The following is a 15,355-nucleotide window of genomic DNA, read 5'->3' on the forward strand; positions in this document are numbered from 1 at the left end:
TTACTCATATTACAAAAGGATGCACCTCATGATTTCTTTTTTTTTTTTTTTTTTATTTAAAGGAATTCCTTTATTTTTATTATTTATTTATTTATTTATTTATTTTTGGCTGTGTTGGGTCTTCGTTTCTGTGCAAGGGCTTTCTCTAGTTGCGGCAAGCGGGGGCCACTCTTCATCGCGGTGCACGGGCCTCTCACTATCGCGGCCTCTCTTGTTGCGGAGCACAAGCTCCAGATGCGCAGGCTCAGTAGTTGTGGCTCACGGGACCAGTTGCTCCTTGGCATGTGGGATCTTCCCAGACCAGGGCTCGAACCCGTGTCCCCTGCATTAGTAGGCAGATTCTCAACCACTGCGCCACCAGGGAAGCCCTCATGATTTCTTTATATTCAAAGTTCTTTTAGCAGAAACTAAAGTCTGATTATTTTTATTTTTTTTTACCTTGGTTTATACGTAAGTTTTCTGGAATAAATCTAGTATATAAAACGTTGGAAGGGACTCTGAAGATTAACTATTTAGTGTATGAATTCCCTCTGTGCTTCCTGAAATTTTCATTCTAAGGCCTAGAACACAGGCACTGTTTCAACAATGTCAAAGATCAGAAGCACAGAATAGCCAACAAAACAGGAAATTTGAACTCAGATAGATGAAGGTTAGAGTCTTGACCACTACCACTTAAGACTCTCCTTAGATAAATTGTTTTAACTCTGATCATCAATCTCCTCATCTATAAACAAGGTACAAAACTTACCATGTGGGCTTTTATGAGGATTAAACAAAGAAGTGCAGATGAAGCACCTAGCATGGTCTTGGTGCTCATACTAGGCCCTCAAAAAGTGGTTGTTAAAGAACTATTACAACTCAATAATAAAAAGACAACCCAATTTTAAAATGGCCAAAATATCTGAATAGGTATTTCTCCTAAGATATACAAATGGCCAATAAGCACATGAAAAGATGCTCAACATCATTACCCATCAGGGGAATGCAAATCAAAACCACAATGAGATGCCACTTCACACCCACTAGGATAGCTAAAATAAAAAAAACAGACAATAACAAGTGTTAATGAGGATGTGAAGAAATCAGAACTCTTATAATGGAATTTTATTCAGCCATAAAAAGGAATGAAGTACTACATTCATTTTTATAACATGGATGAACCTTGAAAACATTATGCTAAATGAAAGCAGCAGTCACAAAAGGCCACATATTGTATGATTTCATTTATATGAAATGTCCAGAATAGGAAAATCCTTAGAGACAGAAAGTAGATTAGTGGTTGTCAGAGCCTGCAAGAAGTGGGACTGGGGAATGACTGCTAATGGGTACATGGTTTCTTTTAGGGGTGTTGAAAATGTTCTAAAATCGATTGTGGTGATGATTGCACAACTCTGTGATATACTAAAAAACCACTGAATGTACACTTAAAATGGTGAATTTGTGGCATGTAAATTATATCCCCAAAAAAGCTGTTAAAAATCATTTTTAAAGTGGCTGCTGCCGTTTGTAGTGTTTAGGAAGAATACAGGATCCTACATTTTAATCAAATCTCCATCCCTAAATCTAACATTTTACCAGTTTTACCAGTAATTAGTCTGTTCAAATTAGAAATGGTTGTGCAACACACACAGGACTAAAGAATAGGGTTCATATGCAATCAGCAGCTCCCCGTGACCTCTGAACAGGCACATGGCCCCATCACAGACAGAAATTCAGCCCAGAAAGCCAAACTGTGGACTTCAACAGGTTGGATATGTCCCCCACTCTGAGCTAAAAATTAAAGTTCATCTTTTCCAAACTTCTAGGTGACATTTATAATTTAATATATAAAACCATTTCCAACAATTTAACCGGTGACGTGAACTACAGAAATAGGAAAGAAAAAAGGAAAATGCCTAGCTAAATCAGAAATCAACAGTTTATTGAGCAACTCAGTGAGTGGCAGGTACTTTTTGTTAGTTTTCTAATCCCTGAAGTAGATATTTTCACTCTTTTCTAACTGAGGGAAAGGTGGACATGTCCAAAGCAAGCAGTGTGACGGAAAAGTTGATGGGGTGCTCTTTCCCCTGATCAACACTGCCTCTCTGATAATCCCAGCCCATAAAAAAATTTAAAAAGATGTCGCATACAGGTGACATTTCAGTAGTTTTATAATTTCTTCATTCTAACTGCTAATTAATTGGTGGCTACATTAGTATGGAGAAAGATAAAAATCAGATAAAATTTTTGCATGTGTTCTTAAATATCTCTTTTTAAATGAAACTAAGGGACTTCCCTGGTGGCACAGTGGTTAGGAATCCACCTGCCAACGCAGGGGACATGGGTTTGATCCCTGGTCCAGGAAGATCCCACATGCCGCGGAGCAACTAAGCCCGTGCGCCACAACTACTGAGCCTGCACTCTAGAGTCCGTGAGCCACAACTACTGAGCCCGCGTGCCACAACTACCGAAGCCCACGCACCTAGAGCCTGTGCTCCGCGACAAGAGAAGCCATTGCAATGAGAAGCCTGTACACTGCAACAAAGACCCAACGCAGCCAAAAATAAATAAATAAAATTTTTAAAAAATAAATGAAACTAAAATTGTGTGTGTGTGTGTGTGTGTGGTGTTGTGTGTGTGTCCACTGTGTCCTCTGAGAAGTCCCGGAGGTAATAACAAGCACTCAGCCAGCAGCCACATTGTGGTTTCTAAATACCATTCTCCACTAAAAGGAACCAGGGCTCTTTGAAGAAATGGTTTATCCTAGGGCTGGGGCAGGGAAAATACAGGATGAGCCTGGAATACCTTCTTGAGCTAGAAAGCAAGGAAGTACTAAATAGAATCACAAGACAGTATAAGTCAGCTAGAAGGGGCTCCTGCTGGCTAAAGCAGGGACATTTTGAGTTTCAAAATAAATGATCCTAATGAATTATAACCCACTGAATAAAATATGAATTCATGAGTTCATACTGATATATTTATCGATATAGATGGATATGAATAAATTTTTAAATGGGGGAGAAGAGAATCTCCCTTACAGCAGAATGCCACTTAATAAATATAAGGTATGATGAAGTTAGGAAAATATCATCAGTGGATGCTAAGATGAATGAGTAATGGGTAAAAGTTGGATGAGGAGCAGGATATTTACATAATCTCAAAACATCTCACCACAAGTTACCTATTATCTACAAAGGAAAAAACAGTAACTTTTTCAGAGGAAAACATGGTAGATACCACCTTAGTGAAGAAATCAAAGCTAAACATCACCAATAGAGGATAATCCACATCATGTGCTTCCAGACATGATGCATTCAGAAGGACACATCATCACTTCAGTGGTATTCCTGCAAAAAATCTGTAACCTGAACCTAATTATGAGGAAACATGTGACAAATGCAAATTGAGGGACATTCCATTCTTAAAGAATCTACTAATACTCTCCAAAAAAGTCAAAGTCAAGAAATAAGAAAGGCTGAGGGATTGTTTCAGATTAAAGGAAACTAAAGAGACATGACAGCTAAATGAACTCAGGATCCTAAATTGGATCCTGGACAAGGAGAAAAACTAAAGCTTATAGTATCTTTTAAAGAGATATTATTGGGATAATTGTCGAACTGTGAATATGTTCTTTGGATTAGGTAATAGCATTTTTAAAATTTACTTATTTTTTAATATTTATTTATTTAGGCTGCACCGGGGCTTAGTTATGGCATGTGGGATCTTTAGTTGCCGCATGCGGGCTCTTAGTTGCGGCATGTGGACTTCTTAGTTGCGGCATGCGGACTTCTTAGTTATAGCACACAGACTCTTAGTCGTGGCATGCATGTGGGGTCTAGTTCCCCGACCAGAGATTGGAACCTGGGGCCCCTGTAGGTAATAGCGTTTTACCAGTGTTAAATTTCCTGATTTTGATAGCTATACTGTGGTTCAGTAATAGCATGTCCTAGTCTTTAGAAATGCATACTAAAATATTTAAGGGTAAAAGAACATAATGTCTCCAACTTTCAAACATTTCAGAAAAAACATGCATATATATGTATATATGCATATATATATGCATGTAGAAAAATGATGAAGCAAATGAGGCAAAATATAAACAATCAGTGAATCTGAGTACAAGGTATATGGGAGTTCCTTGTACTGTTCCTGTAATTTTTCCATGTATGTTTGAAATTATGTCAAAATCAAGGTTTCTAATTAAAATAGAAAATTAAGAAAATAAAAGGCTAATCACCTACAATCTCACTACTACCAACAAGTTTCCTATATTCATTTTTTCCACATTGCTTCCTCTAGTCCTTGTTTATGAGCACACATACATGGGTACAATTTTTACTTCTAACTTTTAACTTCTTATATCACTTAGGGTTTTCACCTGTTGAGTTAAACTTTCAAGCTAACTTAGACAATTTTCCATTAAAAAAAGAAAAACTGGAGTAATCCAAATATACCCCAACCAGGGAATGGATAAACTGTGGTACATCCATACAAATGAATACCACTAAGCAATAAAAAGGAACAGATTACTCATACACACAATAACATGAATGAATCTCAAATGCATTATGCTAAGTGAAAGGAGCCAGACTCAAAGGCTTTTTGATTCTATTCACATGATATTCTGGAAAGGGGCAGAAAATAGATCAGTGGTTGCCAAGGAATGGAAGATAGGGGGAAGGGCTGACTACAAAGGCGAACAAGGAATTCTGGTGGGTGATGCAATTGTCCTGTATCTTGATTATGGTGGTAGTTACTTGACTGTATATGTTTGTCAAAACTTATAGAACTATGCACTAAACAGGGGGACTTTCTCTGTATGTTAATTTTTATACCTTAATTAAAAATAGAAAAAACAAAACAAAGTTGGGTTTTAAAAACAGGTTTCACTTAACAGAATACAGAATGCAAATCTATCCTCAGTCTGTGTCTTACATAAAATGAATAGGATGTTATAATACAGAGTCGATACTTATATTCAAAAGTGGTCTAAAGGAAAGTTTAACTGTAAATTAAATGCAATTGGTCACAGTTCTTAAATAAGACCTCTCCTCTTCATTTTCATGGTCCCTGTTGCAGCACTAAACATTTCTTATCCACACTACTGCAACTGCTTCCTAAGGATTCCTGGCCTCTGGTCCCTCCACCACTCAACTCAAAGTAATACCAGACTGATCTACCTAAAGTAAAGTGCAATATAATCACATAATCTTTTGCTAAAACTCATATTCTGTAGGATAAATTTCAAACTCCTGAGCATAACATTGGAAGCATTTCAAAACCTTGATCCAATCTACTGTTACAGCTGCATTTCCTGTCACCTATGTATTACTGACTCTGCCCCTCTACCCAGGCACAACAAAATAATCTACCCTCTACCCACACAGGACAACCACTCTTATATTTTCAAATCGCTGTACCTATGTACAGGCCTGGGATGCCCTTCCTCTACCCTTTTGCTGGGCAATCCTAGTCATCCCAGTTCAAATTTAGGTCCTTCATACTAATTTTTTCCTCCGGGCTTCTATAGCATTTTGAAAAAGGTATGTCTGCCTTCCCCATCTACTCAGAGGACCGTACGTAGGGGCCTAAGCATGTAGCAGCTGCTCCATCAAAGTTAGCTAAACGAGAAACTAAGGAAATCAGATCATGTGCAATGAGTACCTTAAAATCACTTAGTTTAAAACAAATCCTCATTTTAAAACTATACCTGCACCAGCAGAGTTAGAATTATTTTCCCAACTTTGGCCTTTGAAATGGGATATGTTCTATCACTAAAACTATCAAAAATATCTTCAACAGTTGAAGCCAATTTCTTTCAGTCATTAATATATCATCTGGATTTTTTCATTCTTCTGGCTTCCCAGAAATATCAACTATAGTTATCATGAACAATTCTATCTCCCAATTATTTAGTCTCCTGAAAATAAAAGAACTATGAGGAGGGACCTTCAAGATGGCGGAGGACTAAGACGTGGAGATCACCTTCCTCCCCACAAATACATCAGAAATACATCTACATGCTGAACAACTCCTACAGAACACCTACTGAACGCTGGCACAAGACCTCAGACTTCCCAAAAGGCAAAAACTCCCCACGTACCTGGGTAGGGCAAAAAAAAAAAGGAAAAACAGACACAAAAGAATAGGGACAGGACCTGCACCAGTGGGAGGGAGCTGTGAAGGAGGAAGAGTTTCCACACACTAGGAAGCCCCTTCACTGGCGGAGACGGGGGGTGGAGGGGGGGAAGCTTCAGAACCACGGAGGAAAGCGCAACAACAGGGGTACAGAGGGCAAAGCAGAGAGATTCCCGCACAAAGGATCGCTGCCGACCAGCACTCACCAGCCTGAGAGGCTTGTCTGCTCACCCGCCAGGACGGGCGGGGGCTGGGAGCTGAAGCTGGGGCTTCGGAGGTCAGATCCCAGGGAGAGGACTGGGGTTGGCTGTGTGAACACAGCCTGAAGGGGGCTAGTGCGCCACAGCTAGCCGGGAGGGAGTCCGGGAAAAAGTCTGGAACTGCCTAAGAGGCAAGAGACCATTGTTTCAGGGTGCGCGAAGAGAGGGAATTCACAGCACCGCCTAAATGAGCTCCAGAGATGGGCACGAGCCACGGCTATCGGCGTGGACACCAGAGACAGGCATGAAATGCTAAGACTACTGCTGCAGCCACCAAGAAGCCTGTGTGCAAGCACAGGTCACTATCCACACCTCCCCTCCCAGGAGCCTGCGCTGCCCGCCACTGCCAGGGTCCCGTGATCCAGGGACAAATTCCCTGGGAGGACACATGGCGCACCTCAGGCTGTTGCAACGTCGTGCTGGCCTCTGCCGCCACAGGCTCGCCCTGCATTCCGTACCCCTCCCTCCCCCCGGCCTGAGTGAGCCAGAGCCCCCGAAGCAGCTGTTCCTTTAACCCCGTCCTGTCTGAACAAAGAACAGGCACCCTTAGGCGACCTACACGCAAAGGTGGGGCCAAATCCAAAGCTGAACCCCACGAGCTGTGCGAACAAAGAAGAGGAAGGGAAATCTCTCCCAGCAGCCTCAGGAGCAGCGGATTAAATCTCCACAGTCAACTTGATGTACCCTGTATCTGTAGAATACCTGAATAGACAACGAATCATCCCAAAATTGAGGCAGCGGACTTGGGGAGCAACTGTAGACTCGGGGTTTGCTTTCTGCATCTAATTTGTTTCTGGTTTTATGTTTATTTTAGTTTAGTATTTAGAGCTTATTATCATTGGTAGATTTGTTTATTGATTTGGTTGCCCTCTTCCTTTTTTTTTTTTAATATATATATTTTTTCCTTTTTCCCTTCTTGTGAGTGTATATGTGTATGCTTCTTTGTGTGATTTTTGTCTGTATAGCTTTGGCTTTACCATTTGTCCTAGGGTTCTGTCTGTCCACTTTTTGTTTTTATTTTTGTATAATTTTTAGCACTTGTTAACATTGGTGGATTTGTTTTTTGGTTTGGTTGTTCGCTTTTTTCTTTCTTATTTTTAATAACTTTTCTACTTTTAAGAGTTTTTTTAAAAAAACTTTATTTTATTTATTTATTTTTTTCTTTCTTTCTTTCCTTTTTTTTCTCCCTTTTCTTCTGAGGTGAGTGGCTGACACGGTCTTGGTGCTCCGGCCGGGTGTCAGGCCTGAGCCTCTGAGGTGGGAGAGCCAAGTTCAGGAAATTGGTCCACCAGAGACATCCTGGCCCCATGTAATGTCAAATGGTGAAAGCTCTCACAGAGATTCCATCTCAACTCTAAGACCTAGCTCCACTCAACAACCAGCAAGCTACAGTGCTGGACACCCTATGGCAAACAACTAGCAAGACAGGAACACAACCCCACCCATGAGCACACAGGCTGCCTAAAATCATAATAAGTTCACAGACAGCCCAAAACACACCACCGGACGCGGTCCTGCTCACCAGAAAGACAAGATCCAGTTTCATCCACCAGAACACAGACACCAGTCCCCTCCACCAGGAAGCCTACACAACCCACTGAACCAACCTTAGCCACTGGGGGCAGACAACAAAAACAATGAGAACTACAAACCTGCAGCCTGCAAACAGGAGACCTCAAACACAGTAAGTTAAGCAAAATGAGAAGACAGAGAAACACACAGCAGATGAAGGAGCAAGGTAAAAACCCACCAGACCAAACAAATGAGGAGGAAATAAGCAGCCTACCTGAAAAAGAATTCAGAGTAATGATAGTAAAGATGATCCAAAATCTTGGAAATAGAATGGAGAAAATACAAGAACTGTTTAACAAGGACCTAGAAGAACTAAAGAGCAAACAAACAATGATGAACACCACAATAAATGAAATTAAAAATTCTCTAGAAGGAATCAATAGCAGAATAACTGAGGCAGAAGAACAGATAAGTGACCTGGAAGATAAAATAGTGGAAATAACTACCACAGAGTAGAATAAAGAAAAAAGAATGAAAAGAATTGAGGACGGTCTCAGAGACCTCTGGGACAACATTAAATGCACCAACATTCGAATTATAGGGGTCCCAGAAGAAGAAGAGAAAAAAAAGGACTGAAAAAATATTTAAAGAGATTACAGTTGAAAACTTCCATAATATGGGAAAGGAAATAGTCAATCAAGTGCAGGAAGCACAGAGTGTACCATACAGGATAAATCCAAGGAGAAACACGCCAAGACACATATTAATCACACTATCAAAAATTAAATACAAAGGAAAAATATTAAAAGCAGCAAGGGAAAACCAACAAATAACATACAAGGGAATCCCCATAAGGTTAACAGCTGATCTTTCAGCAGAAACTCTACAAGCCAGAAGGGAGTGGCAGGACATATTTAAATAAGTGATGAAAGGGAAAAACCTACAACCAAGATTACTCTACCCAGCAAGGATCTCATTCAGATTCAACGGAGAAATTAAAAACTTTACAGACAAGCAAAAGCTAAGAGAATTCAGCACCACCAAACCAGCTTTACAACAAATGCTAAAGGAACTTCTCTAGGCAGGAAACACAAGAGAAGGAAAAGACCTACAATAACAAACCCAAAACAATTAAGATAATGGTAATAGGAACATACATATCGATAATAACCTTGAATGTAAATGGATTAAATGCTCCAACCAAAAGACACAGACTGGCTGAATGGATACAAAAACAAGACCTGTATATATGCTGTCTACAAGAGACCCACTTCAGACCTAGGGGCACATACAGACTGAAAGTGAGGGGATGGAAAAAGATATTCCATGCAAATGGAAATCAAAAGAAAGCTGGTGTAGCAATTCTCATATCAGACAGAATAGACTTTAAAATAAAGAGTATTACAAGAGACAAAGAAGGACACTACATAATGATCAAGAGATCAATCCAAGAAGATATTAACAATTGTAAATATTTATGCACCCAACATAGGAGCACTTCAATATATAAGGCAAATGCTAACAGCCATAAAAGGGGAAATCGACAGTAACACAATCATAGTAGGGGACTTTAACACCCCACTTTCACCAATGGACAGATCATCCAAAATGAAAATAAATAAGGAAACACAAGCTTTAAATGATGCAACAGACCAGATAGATTTAATTGCTATTTATAGGACATTCCATCCAAAAACAAGAGAATACATTTTCTTCTCAAGTGCTCATGGAACATTCTCCAGGATAGATCATATCTTGGGTCACAAATCAAGCCTCAGTAAATTTAAGAAAATTGAAATCCTATCAAGTATTTTTACCAGCTACAACGTTATGAGACTAGATATCAATTACACAAAAAAATCTGTAACAAATACAAACACATGGAGGCTAAACAATACACTACTAAATAACCAAGAGATCACTGAAGAAATCAAAGAAGAAATCAGAAAATACCTAGAAACAAATGACAACGAAAACACGATGACTCAAAACCTACGGGATGCAGCAAAAGCAGTTCTAAAACGGAATTTTATAGCAATACAATCCTACCTCATGAAGCAAGAAACATCTCAAACAAACAACCTAACCTTACACCTAAAGCAATCAGAGAAAGAGGAACAACAAACCGCCAAAGTTAGCAGAAGGAAAGAAATCATAAAGATCAGATCAGAAATAAATGAAAAAGAAATGAAGGAAACGATACCAAAGATCAATAAAACTAAAAGCTGGTTCTTTGAGAAGATAAACAAAATTGACAAACCATTAGCCAGACTCATCAAGAAAAAGAGGGAGAAGACTCAAATCAATAAAATTAGAAATGAAGAAGGAGAAGTAACAACTGACACTGCAGAAATACAAAGGATCATAAGAGATTACTACAAGCAACTATATGCCAATAAAATAGACACCTGAAAGAAATGGACAAATTCTTAGAAAAGCATAACTTCTGAGACTGCACAAGGAAGAAATAGAAAATAAAAACAGACCAATCATGAGCACTAAAATTGAAACTGTGGTTAAAAATCTTCCAACAAACAAAAGTCCAGGACCAGACGGCTTCACAGGCCAATTCTACCAAACATTTAGAAAAGAGCTAACACCTATCCTTCTCAAACTCTTCCAAAATATAGCAGAGGGAAGAACACTCCCAAACTCATTCTACAAGGCCACCATCAGTCTGATACCAAAACCAGACAAAGATGTCACAAAAAAAAGAAAACTACAGACCAATATCACTGATGAACATAGATGCAATCCTGAACAACAACAAAATACTAGCAAACAGAATCCAACAGCACATTAAAGGGATCACACACCATGATCAAGTGGGGTTTATCCCAGGAATGCAAAGATTCTTCAATATACACAAATCAATCAATGTGATACATCATATTAACACAGTGAAGGATAAAAACCATATGATCATCTCAATAGATGCAGAAAAAGCTTTTGACAAAATTCAACACCCATTTATGATAAAAACCCTCCAGAAAGTAGGCACAGAGGGAATTTACCTCAACATAATAAAGGCCATATATGACAAACCCATAGCCAGCATTGTTCTCAATGGTGAAAAACTGAAACCATTACCTCTAAGATCAGGAACAAGACAAGGTTGCCCACTCTCACCACTATTACTCAACATAGTTTTGGAAGTTTTAGCCACAACAATCAGAAAAGAAAAAGAAATAAAAGGAATCCTAATTGGTAAGAAGTAAAACTGTCACTGTTTGCAGATGACATGATACTACACATAGAGAATCCTAAAGATGCTACCAGAAAACTACTAGAGCTAATCAATGAATTTGGTAAAGTAGCAGGATACAAAATTAATGCACAGAAAGCTCTTGCATTCCTATACAGTAATGATGAAAAATCTGAAAGTGAAATTAAGAAAACGCTCCCATTTACCATTGCAACAAAAAGAATAAAATATCTAGGAATAAACCTACCAAAGGAGACAAAAGACCTGTATGCAGAAAATTATAAGACACTGATGAAAGAAATTAAAGATGATACAAATAGATGGAGTGATATACCATGTTCTTGGATTAGAAGAATCAATATTGTGAAAATGACTATACTACCCAAAGCAATCTACAGATTCAATGCAATCCCTATCAAATTATCAATGGCATTTTTTACAGAACTAGAACAAAAAATCTTAAAATTTGTATGGAGACACTAAAGACCCCGAATAGCCAAAGCAGTCTTGTGGGAAAAAAACGGAGCTGGAGGAAGCAGATTCCCTGACTTCAGACTATACTACAAAGCTACAGTAATCAAGACAGTATGGTACTGGCACAAAAACAGAAACATAGATCAATGGAACAGGATAGAAAGTGCAGAGATAAACCCATGCACATATGGTCACCTTATTTTTGATAAAGGAGGCAAGTATATACAATGGAGAAAAGACAGCCTCTTCAATAAGTGGTGCTGGGAAAACTGGACAGCTACATGTAAAAGACTGAAATTAGAACACTCCCTAACACCATACACAAAAATAAATACAAAATGGATTAAAAACCTAAATGTAAGGCCAGACACTATCAAACTCTTAGAGGAAAACATAGGCAGAACACTCTATGACATAAATCACAGCAAGATCCTTTTTGACCCACTCCCTAGAGAAAGGGAAAGAAAAACAAAAATAAACAAATGGGACCTAATGAAACTTAAAAGCTTTTGCACAGCAAAGGAAACTATAAACAGGACAAAAAGACAACCCTCAGAATGGGAGAAAATATTTGCAAATGAAGCAACTGACAAAGGATTAATCTCCAAAATATACAAGCAGTTCATGCAACTCAATATCAAAAAAACAATCAACCCAATCCAAAAATGGGCAGAAGACCTAAACAGACATTTCTCCAAAGAAGATATACAGATTGCCAACAAACACATGAAAGGATGCTCAACATCACTAATCATTAGAGAAATGCAAATCAAAACTACAATTAGATATCACTTCATGCTGGTCAGAATGGCCATCATCAAAAAATCTACAAACAATAAATGCTGGAGAGGGTGTGGAGAAAAGGGAATGCTCTTGCACTGTTGGTGGGAATGTAAACTGATACAGCCACTGTGGAGAACAGTATGGAGGTTCCTTTAAAAAACTAAAGATAGAACTACCATATGACCCAGCAATCCCACTACTGGGCATATACCCTGAGAAAACCATACTTCACAAAGAGTCATGTACCACAATGTTCATTGCAGCACTATTTACAATAGCCAGGACGTGGAAGCAATCTAAGTGCCCATCAACAGATGAATGGATAAAGAAGATGTGGTACATATATACAATGGAATATTACTCAGCCATAAAAAGAAACAAAATTGAGTTATTTGCAGTGAGGTGGATGGACCTAGAGACTGTCATACAGAGTGAAGTAAGTGAGAAAGAGAAAAACAAATAACATATGCTAACACATATATATGGAATCTAAAGAAAAGACAACAAAAATGGTTCTGAAGAACCTAGGGGCAGGACAGGAATAAAGATGCAGATGTAGAGAATGGACTTGAGGACACGGGGAGGGGGAAGTATAAAGTGGGATGAAGTGAGAGAGTAGCATTGACATATATACACTACCAAATGTAAAATAGATAGCTAGTGGGAAGCAGTTGCACAACACAGAGAGATCAGCTCAGTGCTTTGTGTCCCCCCAGAGGGGTGGGATAGGGAGGGTGGGAGGGAGACGCAAGAGGGAGGGGGTATGGGGGTATATGTATACGTATAGCTGATTCACTTTGCTGTACAGCAGAAACTAACACACCATTGTAAAGCAATTATACTCCAATAAAGATGTTAAAAAAAAAAAAGAACTATGAGAATTCCATGTTTAAAATAGAATTTATTGCCCTAAATGCATAATCTTCTATTCTGAGCAAATTAGACAGCTATACTATATGATGACTCTGGTAGCTCTTTATAGTTTGGCTTTTACTGAGGGTTTTCAACTCCAAATATGAACTAGATGGAATTCGAGAGGACGATACAGAACCAATGAATCAGACTTAGGAGGAAACTTAAAATTCAACATCTTAACATCTTTTTATTTGATCCCATTCAATAAACATTTACTCACTGTAAGAGAGATCCTCAGAGGGGTGAGGAGAATCAGTCTTAGATCTCAAGGATTTCACATAACAAACAAGATACAAAACAACGTAGATACTCTACAACTAAACAAAAATTGGATAGGGACCCAAGAGTTACAAAGTGCTGTGGATATTCAAAGGAAGACGGTACCTAAGACTGGCCTTAACTGGAAGATAGAATTTTCACACAGAACTAATATTCCAGGCATGAAAGAAGAAAGGACAGAGAGAAAAGATTCAAGAGTTTACAAAACATGAGAATATAATGGACTCTGTAAAAAAGTGTTCACATATCCTTTGTGGAACCAAAAGTGTGAAAAAATGAATACAATATTACCAAGAATTTCAGGAGAGAAAAGGGAGCCAATTAGTGTTGAAAGCTACAGCAGAGTTAAGAGAATAAAGATAGAAAATATCAAGAACATATCATAATCAGATCATTGGTGGCCTTACCTGACCTCAGTGGTGAGATCAAAAACTAAACTTAAGACATTTCAGAGTAGAAAAACAAAAGTGGCTCAATATAAAAGGCTTATCATGAAAGAGAATAATTAAGGTAAGGAGAAAAACAGAGTTTTAGAATATGGAAGACATGAACATGTTTGCTGACAGAGCGAAAGGAGTCAACAGAAAGGTAAAAATGGAAAGATTCAAAAGAAAGAAGGTATACTTAATATCTGGAACAAAGTTACAGAAAGTGGTTGGAAACAAAAGCATGCAAAGAGGAAAGATGGGCCTTGGAAAGGAAAAGGAACTTTTTTCCTCGGTGGAAAAAAGGATGAGCACTTCTCTGAGAGAAGAGCAAGGAAGTTGAGGGATCCTGAAAAGGCTTGGAAAAGAAAGTGCTTGGAGATCTGAGGAGCACAGGCATTTGACAAGGGCAGGAAGAAAATCAGCAGGAGACAAACAGGATTCTAGCAGCAGTGAGGGCTTAGCTGGATTCAGAAACAGAAATCTGCAGAGATACAATCGGCATATTTGATGACTTTCTCCCAATAACCTCAGAAGCCCGGGACGCTAGGGGGAGAAAGCAAATTGTGGGAAAGGAAACCAAAAAATGACTTGCCTGAATTAAAATTACTCAGGTTGGCAGGGCTGAGACAAGTGCCCAGCCAGCTCTGGCTTCTAGTTCAGCACTCTCTTTTGACTATGCTGCCTTCTTTTTAAACAAAACTTTACTAAGGCTAGTTAAGTTTAAAAGGTAATTGCCAGTTTTAAAGTTTTAAAACCATGCTATTAAAGCAAGGTAATAAAATATTTGTTCTTTGAGTACTAAGACAATAAAATTGGGACTTTTTTACTTGTACAACGTCATCAGTTGTGAAAAGTCAGAAGGGTTCATTGCCAGACAAAACCCATAATGTCACTTACCTGGCAGCTTCAGGAAAACCCATCTTGTACAGCGTGACAACCACTGCTCCTCCGAGGCCTAAATTATGCTGCAGAGCAACCTTTGCACCAGGAACTTGCCTTTTTCCGGCTTCCCCTCTCAGCTGCCAGCAGAGTTCAGCGCACTGAGCCAGACCTAACAAATCGAACGCAGAACAGTCAGATTCCGTTGGTTTAGAAAGCTAAAGGTAGACAAGGGCTAACGTTTAATTGTGACTTTTAACTAAACCATTTTATTCAGCCAAGACGACGTTTGCCTAAGTAAGAACTTCTCTTAAAAGCCTGGAGGGTTTTTGCAGCTAGCTATTTTTTCTCCCTAAGTAATCTCTGTATTTAGACAATATTCAGGCTTCAGAAATTCCTTGTGCTCTTTAAATTTATCCAACCTGCCATTTTTTGGCAATGTTGAAAGAGAAAACACTGAATATACCGTTCTGTGGCTGAGGCAAAACAGCATACAAATAATT

The 15,355-nt window shown here is 38.8% G+C and overlaps 1 protein-coding gene across 2 annotated transcripts in view; it reads right to left on the minus strand.

Annotated features, from left to right (window-relative positions):
• SCP2 (sterol carrier protein 2) overlaps nt 1–15,355 on the minus strand; it is a 149,164-nt gene that overhangs the window by 38,622 nt on the left and 95,187 nt on the right. For both annotated transcript variants that reach the window (XM_082429998.1, XM_082429999.1), the window contains one exon: nt 14,871–15,024. In XM_082429998.1, the coding sequence (XP_082286124.1) occupies nt 14,871–15,024 (154 nt within the window). The remainder of the gene's footprint in view (nt 1–14,870; nt 15,025–15,355) is intronic.

The sequence above is a fragment of the Balaenoptera physalus genome, assembly GCF_965194825.1.
Source record: "Balaenoptera physalus genome assembly, chromosome: 1".
In the NCBI taxonomy this organism is placed as follows: Eukaryota; Metazoa; Chordata; class Mammalia; order Artiodactyla; family Balaenopteridae; genus Balaenoptera; species Balaenoptera physalus.